This window comes from Podarcis muralis, chromosome 2 (genome assembly GCF_964188315.1).
Source record: "Podarcis muralis chromosome 2, rPodMur119.hap1.1, whole genome shotgun sequence".
Taxonomy (NCBI): domain Eukaryota; kingdom Metazoa; phylum Chordata; class Lepidosauria; order Squamata; family Lacertidae; genus Podarcis; species Podarcis muralis.
The window spans coordinates 50,196,763-50,210,739 of NC_135656.1; the positions used below are offsets into that span (position 1 = coordinate 50,196,763).

The window sequence follows — 13,977 nt, forward strand, 5'->3', positions numbered from 1 at the left end:
AAAAGCACCCCCGGGTGCAAGTAGATAAATAGGGACCGCTTACTAGCGGGAAGTTAAACAGCGTTTCCGTGTGCGGCTCTGGCTCGCCAGAGCAGCGATGTCACGCTAGCCACGTGACCCGGAAGTGTCTCCGGACAGCGCTGGCCCCTGGCCTCTTGAGTGAGATGGGCGCACAACCCTAGAGTCTGTCAAGACTGGCCCGTACGGGCAGGGGTACCTTTACCTTTTTAATGGGTTGAATCCAATACTGCCATTCTGTTCATGTGACAGACTTCTACTTGTTCAGTGGAACTTCCTTCTCCTCTCCTCTGCAGCCCCATCCCCAAAATCTGCTCAAGAGGGCTGGGGGTGCCATGGAGCAGATTTCGGGGGTGCACAAGGACAGGAGAGGAAGTTCTGTTGCACCTCTCATGCAGTGTTGAACAAAACATTAATGAATTATTATTATTTACACAAAACAAGCACCTGTCGCCTTTGGAGTCTTCCAGGAAATTAAACATTATTCCTGATATATGCACACCTTAGATCAGCAGGAAACTAAATACCTAATACAAGACTTGCTATGGAATTCTTCTTCTGTACCTCTGAAGTGCCCTGGTGCCTGATAACATTTTCCTGTTGGCTGCATAAACAGCAGAGTTGGGATATTGAAAGGAATGGTTTCCTTTCATTTTCAAATTATGCTAATAAAACAAATAAGATTAAAAATTAAGAACTATGAAGGAGGGCCGTAGCTCAGTGGCAGAGCATGTGCTTTGCATGCAGAAGGTCCCTGGTTCAGTCCCTGGCATCTCCAGGCAGGCCTGGGAGAGACCCTTGTCTGAAAAACTGGAGAGCTGCTGCCACTCAATGTAGACAAGACTGACTTAACCCAGCCAGTGGTCTGACTCGGTATACAGTAGCTTCTTATGTTCCTATGACTACTAGGACATGGAGAGAGGAGATTGAATTTAAAACTATACAGATTAAAATTGAAATAAAAAGGCCAAGAGGATTTCTCGCAATTCCTGGACCCCCCCCCCCCCCCGGATTCTTTCAGTTCATTCTCACACTTCAGAAACCACATAAACCAGGTTGCAGTGCCCTGACACTGCTAATTTTTCTGCTGATGGAAAGAACCATGACTTCGTTTCAGATTGCCAGCCCAGCTTCCCATTGTGGTTAATAACTGATCGGCTGCTCTTAAGCAGGGTCAAAGGGCTTGAGCCTCTGTAAAACAGGAACCATCTTGAGCTTGATACCTCAGCAGGAGTGCGATGAGGACAGGAAAATGCTTTGCATGCTTACCACACTGCACAATTTACTGGTGTCGCCCTTAACTATGAAAGAAACACTCCTGGCCAGGTCACAAGTGGGCGCTGTTATGTGAGCTCCTCAATGTTGATGTCATGATCCCAAAACCGATTGCATGAGCTCAGAGATGCTAAAATGTGATAGCTTATTGCTATCTATGAAGCAGCCTGAAGACACCAAGTCAGTGAGTTCAGTCTGATGAAATAGAAACTATGGGTGGCATAGAAGAATGCTTTTCCAACAGCCAGTCTTGGTTTGTGTGTGTGTCCTGAATTCACCCTCCCTTGCCACTCCAGGATGCTGCCAGCCCACCATTTCAGTGAGATAGTGGAGACAAGACAAACACAGAGCACTCACCTTAGGCACAATTCCAGCTTCCTGCATAAAGAGGCGGCTCAGTCGTGTGGTCTTCTTGGCAATGGAGTGGGGGTTGAGGCGAGCCAGGCGTTCCCGCAGAGTCAGATACCCAGGCTTGTTATATTTATTTGCTATTCTCATGTCACATGGGTTAGAAGGTAGGAAAACAGGGAAGAAGCACATTACACAAGGTAGAAATGAATGCCCTGGGCATTTGGTGATACAGAACGCCGTCCCAATACAAAAAGAAGACTATAGTTTCTGAGACATGGCTTTGGTGGTGGAGAAGCACCTTGTTCTGTTTTGAAGTATCAGCTATCTTTCAATTAAAACTGGCCCTGAGATTGCCATAAAGGATTTGCTGAGTTGGCCACTTTCTTTCTTTCTTTCTTTCTTTCTTTCTTTCTTTCTTTCTTTCTTTCTTTCTTTCTTTCTTATTTTTATTTGCTTCTGTGTTACAGTTCTTCATTAGTACATCAACATTAGTACAACTGTTGCATTCAAAAAGGATTGGTAAGAAAAATATTTCTTGGGTTGACCACTTTCAAGGAAGCAGCATATTAATTAATTATTGGGATTCTCACACACCTCTCGTCTCTTTCTGTTACCCTTCCCTGTTACCCTTTCACTCTGCTTTGTTCACCATCTAGCCTGGTGAAGAGCTGCAGAGGACTCAAAACCTTGCACACTGTTTTGTGAAATTTTGGTTGGCCTAAAAAAGGAATTGCCCTACTGTGGCTTTTTTTAATGAGAGAAAATGGCTGCCTTTGGTTTTTTTAGCATGTACTGCACCCATCTTCTGAGACCACAGTTAAGGGGCACTCTCTGCCCCTTTTGCTTCAGTGCTAACTTTGCCGCTGAGTGCTCCCAGCTCGACAGGGGATCCTCAGCCCAACTCCTCAGGTGCAACTGGGCAACAGCTCCAAAGCAAAATGGAAGGATGCTTTCCTCGTGTGTTTGCATGATTGTGTTTGTGTGTGCGTGGGTATCCATAACACTGAGCAAGAAATTAGCTATCAAGAGATCATGCTGTCTATTGTGTGTCTTTATCTTATGCTGGTCTACTGTAATTGAGAGAATGAGTGTATGTACCCTCTACTTCTGCAGTTGCCTATTGCCTATCTAGCATGTTTCATTTATGTATGGAGGTGCTTTTACTTATGGAGGTCTATGACCGTAATAATGATTTGGATTTGGATGGTTCAGATCCATAACCAATTGTGAGTATATGGTTCCTGATTCTTAGCCTATTAATTTTCTTAGGGCTGGTTTAGCAAACTACTCTCAGTGCAGAGGTGGAACTGACGTTAGAGTTACTGAATGATATTCAACTAAGTTTGACATCAGCGCATCCACTGTACTCTTTTTGGTGCCTGCTAAAAACATTTTTGTTTAGGCAAGCCTACCAAGATATATAGAATGCTTGCATGTATTTTAATCTGTGTTTAGCTTATTGCTGATTTTAATTATTATTTGAATGTTTCAGATGTCTGTTTTAAACTGCTTTTACTTAAAAATTTGTTTCACTCTTTCTGAAAACTGCTGTGAGGATTTTTTTTCTACACTCAAACTGTTTATAAATTATATGAAATAATTAAATAAAACAAGTAAGTTTGCCATGTTCATTAATTTCAGTGGGCTTACTCTGAGTAAAACAGCTCAATACAACCATTTTTTAAAAAAAATTCTTTTCTACACTGTCTGCATTTTTTCTTGTCAGTATTGAGACACAGCCATCCTTGGTAACCCACTCAATGTAGACCTCAGGGTCCCACAAGGAGGCATCAAATGTATGCCCAGAGTGGCTTCAGAAGAATAAACAAGCCCAAGTGACTGAAACCACCCACACAGTATAGGGCTCCTGGAGTAGAGCAGATGGTGTCCAGAGAGCATCCATTTCCCTCACCTACTTCCTTGCGTCTTTTGTACTCATTGATATTGGCATTGACGTCTGTCATAGCAGCAGCTGCAGCTTGGAGAGCTCCATAGGCACTGTCGCTGACTGGGGTATTTTCCAATATCTTCTGCAGCAGCAGTGGGTATTTTGTGACCCGTTGCACTGGCATCACCAGGAAGAAGCTCAGGTCTGAAGCCCCAATGTGAGGCCTGTCCAAGAGATGCAGAAGGACAGCAAAATTTAAGCAGGCTTCAGAACTTACTAGCCTAGTGATTCCCTAGGTTTCTCTAGCAATATAAACAGGCAGGAGCTTATGTGTGTAGCTGGGGGGGGAGTCAATAAATAAATACTTAACTAAAAGTAGAAAGAATCAGAATATTTGAAATTGAAACGTTTGCTGATGTCATTTGGACGATGCTGTGGCGGATTCTAGTGACACAGCTGGCAATCCTACTGAGTGATAGGCCTGAATTCCATGAATTCACCAATCACGTCACAGGTAGCTTGGTCTGCCCCCACTCATTAACATAAATCCTGGCTATGCCCATGCAGCAATTGTACCCTACTAGTTTGATTTTGTATGTTTGTTGAAGCCTGTAAGAAAACTGGAACCATTGCCTGGTGCCTAGTTATTCTGTCATGGTGCATGGTGATTGTATCATTGCCATGTTAACTGGTTACACCATGCAGCAGGGCCTGGAGAATTCTTTTGCTGCTGTTAAATTGACATTATGAATGAGGCTATCCGTGACCAGCGCAAGGCTTCATCTTCCAGCATCTTGTTTCAACAGTGCCCAACCAGATACTTTTAGGAAGACCACAAGCAGGGCACAAAAGCAAGAGCCGTCCCCTTTTGTTGCTCCCCAACCACTGGTATTCAGCAGCACACTGCCTCTGAATATGGGGATAGCATAGCTGCCCATAGCAATATCAATTGATAGACATATCCTCCATGAAGAATTTGTATAATCCTCCTTGAAACCACCTAAGCTGGTGGTCATAACACTTTATGGCAGTGAATTCCATAAATCAGTTAATTGTTATGTGAAGAATTGCAGGAGGGGGTCCAAGAGGCCATTAGTTCTTGGCAATGGAGGCCACAGTATGGGGCTGAACACTGAATGCTGCCACATATGCATGGCGCATCATGGATGCTGGATGCTGGGAACTATAAGAAATTAATGGAACAACAGTGAGAAGATGTAACATAGACCATATTTGCACTCTGCTCTTGCCCATTATTCTCTATTCATTCTCTTACTGATTCCACCCACACCCACACCCCGACTCAAGGCTAGAAACTAGCTGGGGTTAACTAATGTACGCTTTGTTCCATTGACCTGCGTAGACCTTGGCAGATTTCCACTCTCTGGTTTGGGGAGCTTGTCCTTGCTCATTTGCAAAAGAGAACTGTCGCCTCTCACAGCCGTGCTCAGTCACTCAGATAACAGTCTCAGCCAGCTGAAGTGATGGACTGACCCGAAGGACACAGATGCTGCCAGCCACTGACTGATGTCCTTGCCTCATTACACACAGTGTCATGTTTGTTTAGCTAACGAACTCACCCTGGGATTGATTCTTCTCCAACAGATGGAGGGAAGAAGTAACAAAGGCAGCAGGGCCTCTGAGTGGGCACTGCATCACAACATGACCATGATCTTTTTAGCCATATCCAGAAACACACTGCTGAATAGGTTGAAAAACAGAAGTTCCTGGTTCAGTTCTTCATTGCCATTGGTGGACCTTCAGATTAACCACCAACAATGACACAGGCAACAGAAGCAAGAAGAGTGTGAGGAGTAACTCTACACTGTGGAGGGCAAGTAAACCAGAAATAATGTGGATGTTGTTGGACTACAACTCCCATCAGCCCCAGCCAGGATAGCTAGCAATGAGGGATGATGGGAGTTGTAGTCCACAACACCTGGAGAGTATCACATTGGCTCCCTCTTAAGTAGATAACCATTCACAAGCTTACTTCTATTTCACATTTGAAGTCTGGCTCACATGTTTCTGACTATCAAGGGAGCTACTTACACTGTGACAGTCAGGGTATCCACAATCTCTTTCTGCAGCCTTGGCTCATTCCTGTAAATCTCCAGCAGTAGAAGAGCTTGATCATAGTCACCACAATAAATTTTATAGACGTTCTCCATCTCCTCTTTGAGCTCTTGGAATAAGGTGCCTACCATAGCAAAGGTACAATATTGATTCTTCAGCACACCGATCACATCTCCAAGACAGGTGCCTAAGAAAACCCTCAGAACCACCAAAGTAACAGCAGCAATAATTGTCCTCCAAACAATTAATCCTTGATCCTTACCTATGGAACATAAGAGGCCCCCTTCTCCTTCTTATGAAAAACTAAAAGCCTGTATCCAGAGCTGGCAAGTTAGTTAAAATTAAAACATAGGATCAATAGGTCCAGTGTCTAAATTACCAAGCTGACCCACTGCCTTCAATCTCCTTTGCTCTGGGCTCCCTACCTTTAGCTTCCCTACCACCTGGGTCCTCTTCCTAGTCTTCAGCTTGTCACTGTGGGACGTTTTAATCCCTGCCAAGCTGACAACTTTCTCTTCCCTCATGGAAGTTGTTCTACAAACTATTAGATGGCAGAACTCTTTTGTATTCCATCAGCATCACTTTCCCAGTAAGGAATTCTTGACAGGATATGCTGCTAAAAAAGGAAAGGGGCAATGATATACAGTGGTTCCGCTCCTTCCTCCTGTGCCATGTCCAGAAAATGGTGTTGGGGAATGAGTGTCCAGACTCCTGGGCTCTCACTTGAGGGGTGCCTCAGGGTTCTGTCCTCTCCCCCATGCTTTTTAACATCTATATGAAGTTGCTGGGAGAGATCATCAGGGGTTTGGGGCTGGGTGTTCATCAGTATGTGGATGAAACCCAGCTCTACCTCTCTTTCAAATCAGAACCAGTGAAGGCAATGAAGGTACTGTGTGAGTGCTTGGAGGCGGTTGGAGGATGGATGGTGGCTAACAGATTGAGGTTGAATCCTGACAAGACAGAAGTACTGTTTTGGGGGGACAGGGGGCGAGCAGGTTTGAGGGACTCCCTGGTCCTGAATGGGGTAACTGTGCCCCTGAAAGACCAGGTGCACAGCCTGGGAGTCATTATGGAATCACAGCTGTCCATGGAGGTGCAGGTCAATTCTGTGTCCAGGGCAGCTGTCTACCAGCTCCATCTGGTATGCCGGCTGAGACCCTACCTGCCCACAGACTGTCTGGCCAAAGTGGTACATGCTCTAGTTATCTCCTGCTTGGATTACTGCAATGCACTCTATGTGGGGCTACCTTTGAAGGTGATCTAGAAACTGCAAATAATCCAAAATGCGGCAGCTAGACTGGTGACTGAGAGCGGACACCGAGACCACATAACACCAGTCCTTAAAGACCTACATTGGCTCCCAGTACATTTCTGAGCACAATTCAAAGTGTTGCTGCTGACCATTAAAGCCCTAAATGGCTTCGGTCCAGTATACCTGAAGGAACGTCTCCACCCTCATTGTTCAGCCCTGACATTGAGGTCCACTGCCAAGGGCCTTCTGGCGGTTCCCTCACTGTGAGAAGTGAGGTTACAGGGAACCAGGCAGAGGGCCTTCTCGGTAGTGGCACCTGCCCTGTGGAACGCCCTCCCATCAGATGTCAAGGAAATAAACAACTACCTGACTTTTAGAAGACATCTGAAGGCAGCCCTGTTTTTGGGAAGTTGTTGATGTTTGAAATTTTATTCTGTTTTTAGTCCTCTGTTACGAGCCGCCCAGAGTGACTGAGGAAACCCAGCCAGATGGGTGGGGTATAAATATAATAATAATAATAATAATAATAATAATAATAATAATAATAATAATTTTAAAAAAAATGAGCTAACATGAAAACATGTTGTGATGACCTAAAGAATTAGTACTGACCATACTGCCCTTTAGACAATCCCCTAAACATGTGGGAGTCACTTGTCTGTGAGCAACTCCTGTGCAGCTGTGAGAATGTTTAGGACCCTACTACAAGGCTAGGTTTTGATCACCTTTTTCCTGCCCACCCCAACTCCCAGAATTAGCAACCCTTTCACACCATTGTGCCAATTCCATGAGAAAGGTGCAGTCAATCAGTCATTTAAATATTGTGAAATCATGTCAACTTTCACCCAGTTATGTGGGAATGCCTTACACACAAGCAGTTCCCATTCAGCTGGGGAAATGTATAAAGGGCATCTGTTTTCTCTTCACAAAAGAATGACCTAGAAGCCCAGGAAAACTGTAGCTTAGAAAACAATGCATGGTTGGCTCAGGTAGCAGTTGCCTGAGGACTCCTCTTTATGTTCTGCTAATTGGTTGCAACCTTGATGATTTCCCTGCACTTCTTCTGTTCTAGCTGTGCAACCTATGCAGTGTAGTTATAGTTCCCCTTTCTTAATGGATTAGTGCAATAGCATTACCAGTGAAACTGTGCTATGACCTTTGTCCTGTCCATGATTTGGGGTTATGAATTAAATCTTAGCACAAATTACCAAAGTTTGTTTTGCTCCTTGGCCATGTAAACACCTTCAGAGTAATTATTTTCTGCTTCTACAGATGGTAGGATCAATATTGAAAACACAGGAGGAATTAATAATAATAATAATAATAATAATAATAATAATAATAATAATAATAAATCTTTATATCCCAATCCATCTGGCTGGTCAGCATCACAGCAATTATTGCTAGCAATAAACAGAAGTTAATGTAACACAAAGCATATCACTGAGTTAATAACATCTGTCTCAGATGGCTGGTTGTTATATTCCCACTCACTGATACGGTAGAGCTGCTCGTGCTCCTGGTTCATTGCAGCTTCAAGTCCTTTCAGGAAACGTCTGGAGATGTGCAGGACATCATCTATATTGGAGAAAAGTCCTTCCAGGTCAATCTCAGGTAGCTAAAAGGCATAATAGATTAGGAGAATGCATCAGTTCTTTCTCTGTGTGTCCATGAGTGAGCAAATGATTACTGTTTGAACAGTAATCTGAATGTTGCTTCTAAGGGTACATCTAGAATCAAACACCTATGCATTCTGGGACTGCAGAAACAGAGATCACATCCTTGCAGAACGGATGCACCAAAGATGGTGCTTAATTGTCACCATCTACCAGGAGAAAACTTGCTGACAACAGGACCCAGTGGCCACCTGTAGACAGACCTCTAAATAGCCAGGTTCTCTGCACTGCTGTAGAAGGGACTGGGGAAAGGTATAGCACCAGCTTAAGAACTGTCTTGTCTTAGTCCCCAAAGAGATACCACATACTGTTACCCAAAGCATCTCACACTGCAGCCTACACACCGACTATCATGGTAGCTTCTTAGACTACATTCACACCATATATTTAAAGTACTATGATACCACTTTAAACAGACATGGCTTCCCCCAAACAATTCTGGGAGCTGTAGTTTGTGAAAGGTGCTTCAAATTGTTAGGAAATCTTCCCTCACCCGCCAAGCTACAATTCACAGAGTTCCCTGTGAAGAGGGATTGACTGTTAATCCATTGTTAAATATGTAGCGTGGCCTTAGCCTACCCCAAGTTCTGAATTTCACTAGTAGGAACAAATGCTTAGCTTTCTTAAGTTCCTTAATGCGTCGTTGTTTTCAGAATTTGAGATTGCCTGTTGAGGATTTTAAAAACATTTTGCTGCACGATTCACTCCCATGGAAATGTGTAGAGGAGGGATAGCCAACCTGGTGCCCTCCAGATGATGCTGGACTACAACTCCCATCATCCTGGCTATGATGGAAGTTGATGTGCATCATCGTCTGGGGTGGGCACCCCCTGGTGTGGAGGATCTGCCTCACCTGCTTTTTCTGGAGGTGATTGCGGATATCTGAAATACACAGCTGAAGGTTCTGTACATAACTGGTCTCTGTGTTGATGAGCTCCTCCACAGCCAGCCGTTGGTTCTGCTCTGTTTTGTCCAGGTATGTCAGAGTTTCATATATGGGTTCAGCCTCTGGTGTCTCCTCAGCTGTCAGTTCATCTGTGCTGTCATTTGCCATTTTGGGAGCTATAAAGAGAGAGGGAGACACAAGAGGAAAAGGCGGGCCATGAGTGCACATAATCCACTTAATAATCTTCAGGCCCATTCTAACTCTACACTTCAGTGGGAACATGCTGCTGGGTTTATTATTTTGCAAATGTCATACTGCCTATGCTCTGCCATGAGGTTAGCTGCTCCACCCATTGGCAGAGAGCTTCTGTAGGGCAGCAGTGCCATCACATTTCAGTTGTGAACCAGGAAGCTGCTTATTGTAATCTTGTCTGTGCCCTGAAAGTTACTAGGTGTCTTAATTTATTGAATTAGTAGATTTATATTCCAGCATTTATGAGTACACAACAGGTACCCTGAGCTGAGAATTGCATAACGTTCCCCTAAGATGCCCCTGAAGTGGTTTGGGCTACAATGACACATCTCCATCCTTGAATCAAGTTACAATATATATCTACATAATATACTTAAAATCACTAAAGAGCAAATTTTGATGTTGGCCTGGAATTGTGAGATAGCCTTTCAGACTATTTTGATGGTTGGGTTCTGCCGCCCCCCATGTAAGCCACTTAGCATTCACTAGCATGTGGAAACGTGCTTCAGGACAGGACAGGAGGAGTGTGTAGCTTGCAAAGAAGTTTCTAAAACCCCCCAAAAATAAAGTTTACAAATTGGTGGATTCAGCATGTTATTCTCAATAAAAACAGATGCACTATCTTGGAGAATATTATATTGTTGTAAAATTGGGAGATTTAGACAGAGGGTTAATGGAGCCAGAAGTTTTGTGAGGGACTCCCTTACTATGCTGTCCACATCCTGTTGCCCAAAGTGGCAACCCAAACGCTCTTGGAGTGCTTAAGTGTCATCTTACCCATAAAGCACTCATGTTGTATGACTTTTACTAAGGACTTCTATACAACGTTATAGTTGCGTTGTATGTTGTAAACTGCCCTATGGTCTTCTGACTAAGGGCCACATACAAATTCAATAAATAGTAATAATAATAGTGTAAAGCAGTGAACTTCAGCTGGGGGCTGGGACCCACTACTTGGGTCATGGGCTGATCTAAGGTGGGTCACAAAAGCAGCACTGCCAATATATGTTTTTATATGTGCTAGAAGCTGCCCAGAGTGGCTGGGGAGACCCAGCCAGATGGGTGGAGTATTAATAATAATAATAATAATAATAATAATAATAATAATAATAATATCAATAATAAGTCAGTGACAAAAGTTGCCAAGTAAATCATTTTTAAAGGCGATTTCTGGTTGATTGCACCCAGAGCTGGGACTTTCTTAAGACTGGAGATCAGATGGAGAGCTGGGATTTTGCTGTCTATTGCAAGATTTAAACCAGGAGCAGCCTGCATAGTAGGACTTGTCAAGGTTAAGGAGTCCAGAGTCAAACCCAACTCCCTAACCAGTAGGCTGTCACCCTTCTAGGGAACCAAAAGATTTGCAAACTAACCAAACACAGCCAAATAGATCTGAAGCAACTGATTTAGACCAAGGCAATTTCCCAAATGATCACACAGAAGTACAGCATTATACAGAATAATTGTTGTTGTTGTTTAGTTGTTTAGTCGTGTCCGACTCTTCGTGACCCCATGGACCAGAGCACGCCAGGCACTCCTGTCTTCCACTGCCTCCCGCAGTTTGGTCAAACTCCTGCTGGTAGCTTCAAGAACACTGTCCAACCATCTCATCCTCTGTCGTCCCCTTCTCCTTGTGCCCTCCATCTTTCCCAACATCAGGGTCTTTTCCAGGGAGTCTTCTCTTCTCATGAGGTGGTCAAAGTATTGGAGCCTCAGCTTCACGATCTGTCCTTCCAGTGAACACTCAGGGCTGATTTCCATACAGAATAATACAGAACCCCATAAGATTCCAGTGATCTCCTTCCAAAAGAAACCGAACCTGGGTAAGCATTGTACTCCTAGAATTTCTCACTGCTTGAAAAAAGTGTAACAATATTCTCACTTGACAAAACATTCATTCTCTGTAAGCTGACAAAATTTCAGTATACCTTGAGAAAAGTTCCCTGGATATCCTACTGAAAATTAGTAACATGCACATTTTTGTGTGTATAGCATCCTCACCCCTAAAATAAAACCAGAAGACTTAAGAACTGAATGGAAATGGTCCACATAAATAAACAGACCATAGAGAAGATTTCTGCACACCACAAGACCGTGTCTTTACACTACAGTATTATATTCTGAACAGCGTGCCAGTCTGTGCTATACATCCATAGTGCTGGGTTATTTTTATCTGATTGCTGCTGTTGATCAATTGTATTCACTGCAGGCTAGCTATTGCAAAAGACACTTTAAAATCTATTGAATCTAGCAAGGGGAACCACAGATGGCTCGTATGTAGAAGCTTCCTTTCCCTTGAATAATTCAAACACTATTTATTAATGCAACAGAAAGGCAGCAAATAGAAAGCTGGAACCCTGGTCATCATTGTTCTGTCCTCCTGGATTCTGACCGCAAAGGGGCTGCTTTACCTGAGAAGAGATGCACTTGTCAGGCCTGGAACCTTTTCTTCTGTTTGTACGTCATTATGCTGATGGACATTTTAGAGAGATGATATTGGAATAAAGAAGCAAAAGCAAGAGAGAGAAAGATGGACTGAAACTGCCCATTTCTAAAATAGGTTAATGTAGTTGAGAACCAGTCCAGGGTTCCTAGGCCTGGACCAGAAGAAAGGCTCCTGGGAAGGCTCAAGTAATGAGATAACCCACTATCACAAAAGTTGAGAATTCCCAATGTATACTGTCACGGATGATTGATGATTGGCTAGAAGAGATAAGAGTCCAGGCCTCCAGCCAGTTTTACAGGTTTTATTAGGTCCATTTTCCTATTTACACAGAGCTCTCAGAGCACGTCTGGCTCATTCGGTATCAGTTCCACAGACTGGCTGTTCCTTTCGTTTTCTCCAGCATAACCACTTCCGGAGCCCTCCCCTTTTCCTTCCTCTGTTACTTGAAGAGCTAAGCCCCGGAAATTGCTCCCCCCTCCCTGATTCATTGCTTCCTGACAACCCTTCGTCATCCTCCCCCTCTGATGAGGTGCAACTGCTTACGATTATCTCTGTATCTCCCCATCATTTCCCCCTTCTCAGCCCCCAATTCCCTGACATATACAGTGACTACAAAGGAGCTGGATCTAGACACATCCAAAAAGCGTTTCAGGAAAACGTGTTGTAAACTTTGTTATGGGAAATCACGCTGGTGAAACATTGGACTCCACAGCACCACCTGGTGTCAGAGTGTTATAACACATATAAAACGCTTTTTCTTTACTAAGGTAGCTGAGTCCAGGGTCTCAGTTAAAAGTTCTGAAGGAGGTAAAAGTTCTAAAGATGCAGTCCTGCTATACAGTATTTTAGTGATGGGGACAATAAAACTACCTATCAACTGATTGCTGCTGCCCTTCATCAGGGCTCATAAGGGGAACTCTGTACCTTTTAAAGTATAGAGACCCTGGTTATTGGGTATAAACTAGGACGCGGGTGGCGCTGTGGGTAAAAGCCTCAGCGCCTAGGGCTTGCCGATCGAAAGGTCAGCGGTTCGAATCCCCGCGGCGGGGTGCGCTCCTGTTGCTCGGTCCCAGCGCCTGCCAACCTAGCAGTTCGAAAGCACCCCCAGGTGCAAGTAGATAAATAGGGACCGCTTACTAGCGGGAAGGTAAACGGCGTTTCCGTGTGCGGCTCTGGCTCGCCAGATGCAGCTTGTCACGCTGGCCACGTGACCCGGAAGTGTCTCCGGACAGCGCTGGCCCCCGGCCTCTTGAGTGAGATGGGCGCACAACCCTAGAGTCTGTCAAGACTGGTCCGTACGGGCAGGGGTACCTTTACCTTTAGGTTTGCTACATTGACAGAGTTTGTGCACTTTTAACAACTGTGCAACAGGGAAGTTCAGGAGGTAAAGTTGATGAGAAACTTTACCTATTCAATTACTGCCTGTCTTGAAGTTGTTACAGAAACAGAAAACTGCTAGGGGAAAAATGGTTGCATTCCACAGCACAGGTGGGAATCTTTGGCACTTCAGATGTAGCTGAACTACAACTCCCACCAGCCCCAGTAAGCACGGCCAATGGCCAGGAATGATGGGAGTTGAAGTTCAGCAATATCTGGAGTGCGAGAGGTTCCCCACATTTGCTGTAGCATAATCCTCATCACTGTAATAACACAAGACAGCATATGTGACTAATACTATCAACTTTCAAAACAGGTTGGTGCCAGACTTGGTAGGCATATTCCTATTGTAATGAAGGCAGATGGCAAAACACAGTCCCCTTTATTTTCCATTATCACCCTAAGCTTTCACCCTATTGTTTTTGGGGTTGTTGTTTTTTAAGTCACTTGAATATTCCTTCTGTTTTGATGCCAGCCATT

The 13,977-nt window shown here is 44.1% G+C and overlaps 1 protein-coding gene across 4 annotated transcripts in view; it reads right to left on the bottom strand.

Annotated features, from left to right (window-relative positions):
• The window catches only part of ARHGEF37 (Rho guanine nucleotide exchange factor 37), a 46,621-nt gene that overhangs the window by 12,883 nt on the left and 19,761 nt on the right, over window positions 1–13,977 (bottom strand). For 3 of the 4 annotated variants that reach the window (XM_028717575.2, XM_028717576.2, XM_077924449.1), the window contains exons 2-6: window positions 9,390–9,598; window positions 8,355–8,478; window positions 5,585–5,732; window positions 3,557–3,756; window positions 1,651–1,781 (exon numbers count right to left, since the gene is read on the bottom strand). In XM_028717575.2, the coding sequence (XP_028573408.2) occupies window positions 1,651–1,781; window positions 3,557–3,756; window positions 5,585–5,732; window positions 8,355–8,478; window positions 9,390–9,590 (804 nt within the window). In that variant the 5' untranslated portion in view covers window positions 9,591–9,598. Of the gene's footprint in view, window positions 1–1,650; window positions 1,782–3,556; window positions 3,757–5,584; window positions 5,733–8,354; window positions 8,479–9,389; window positions 9,599–13,977 lie in introns of those variants that run through there. The other variant, XM_028717577.2, reaches the window with a different exon arrangement.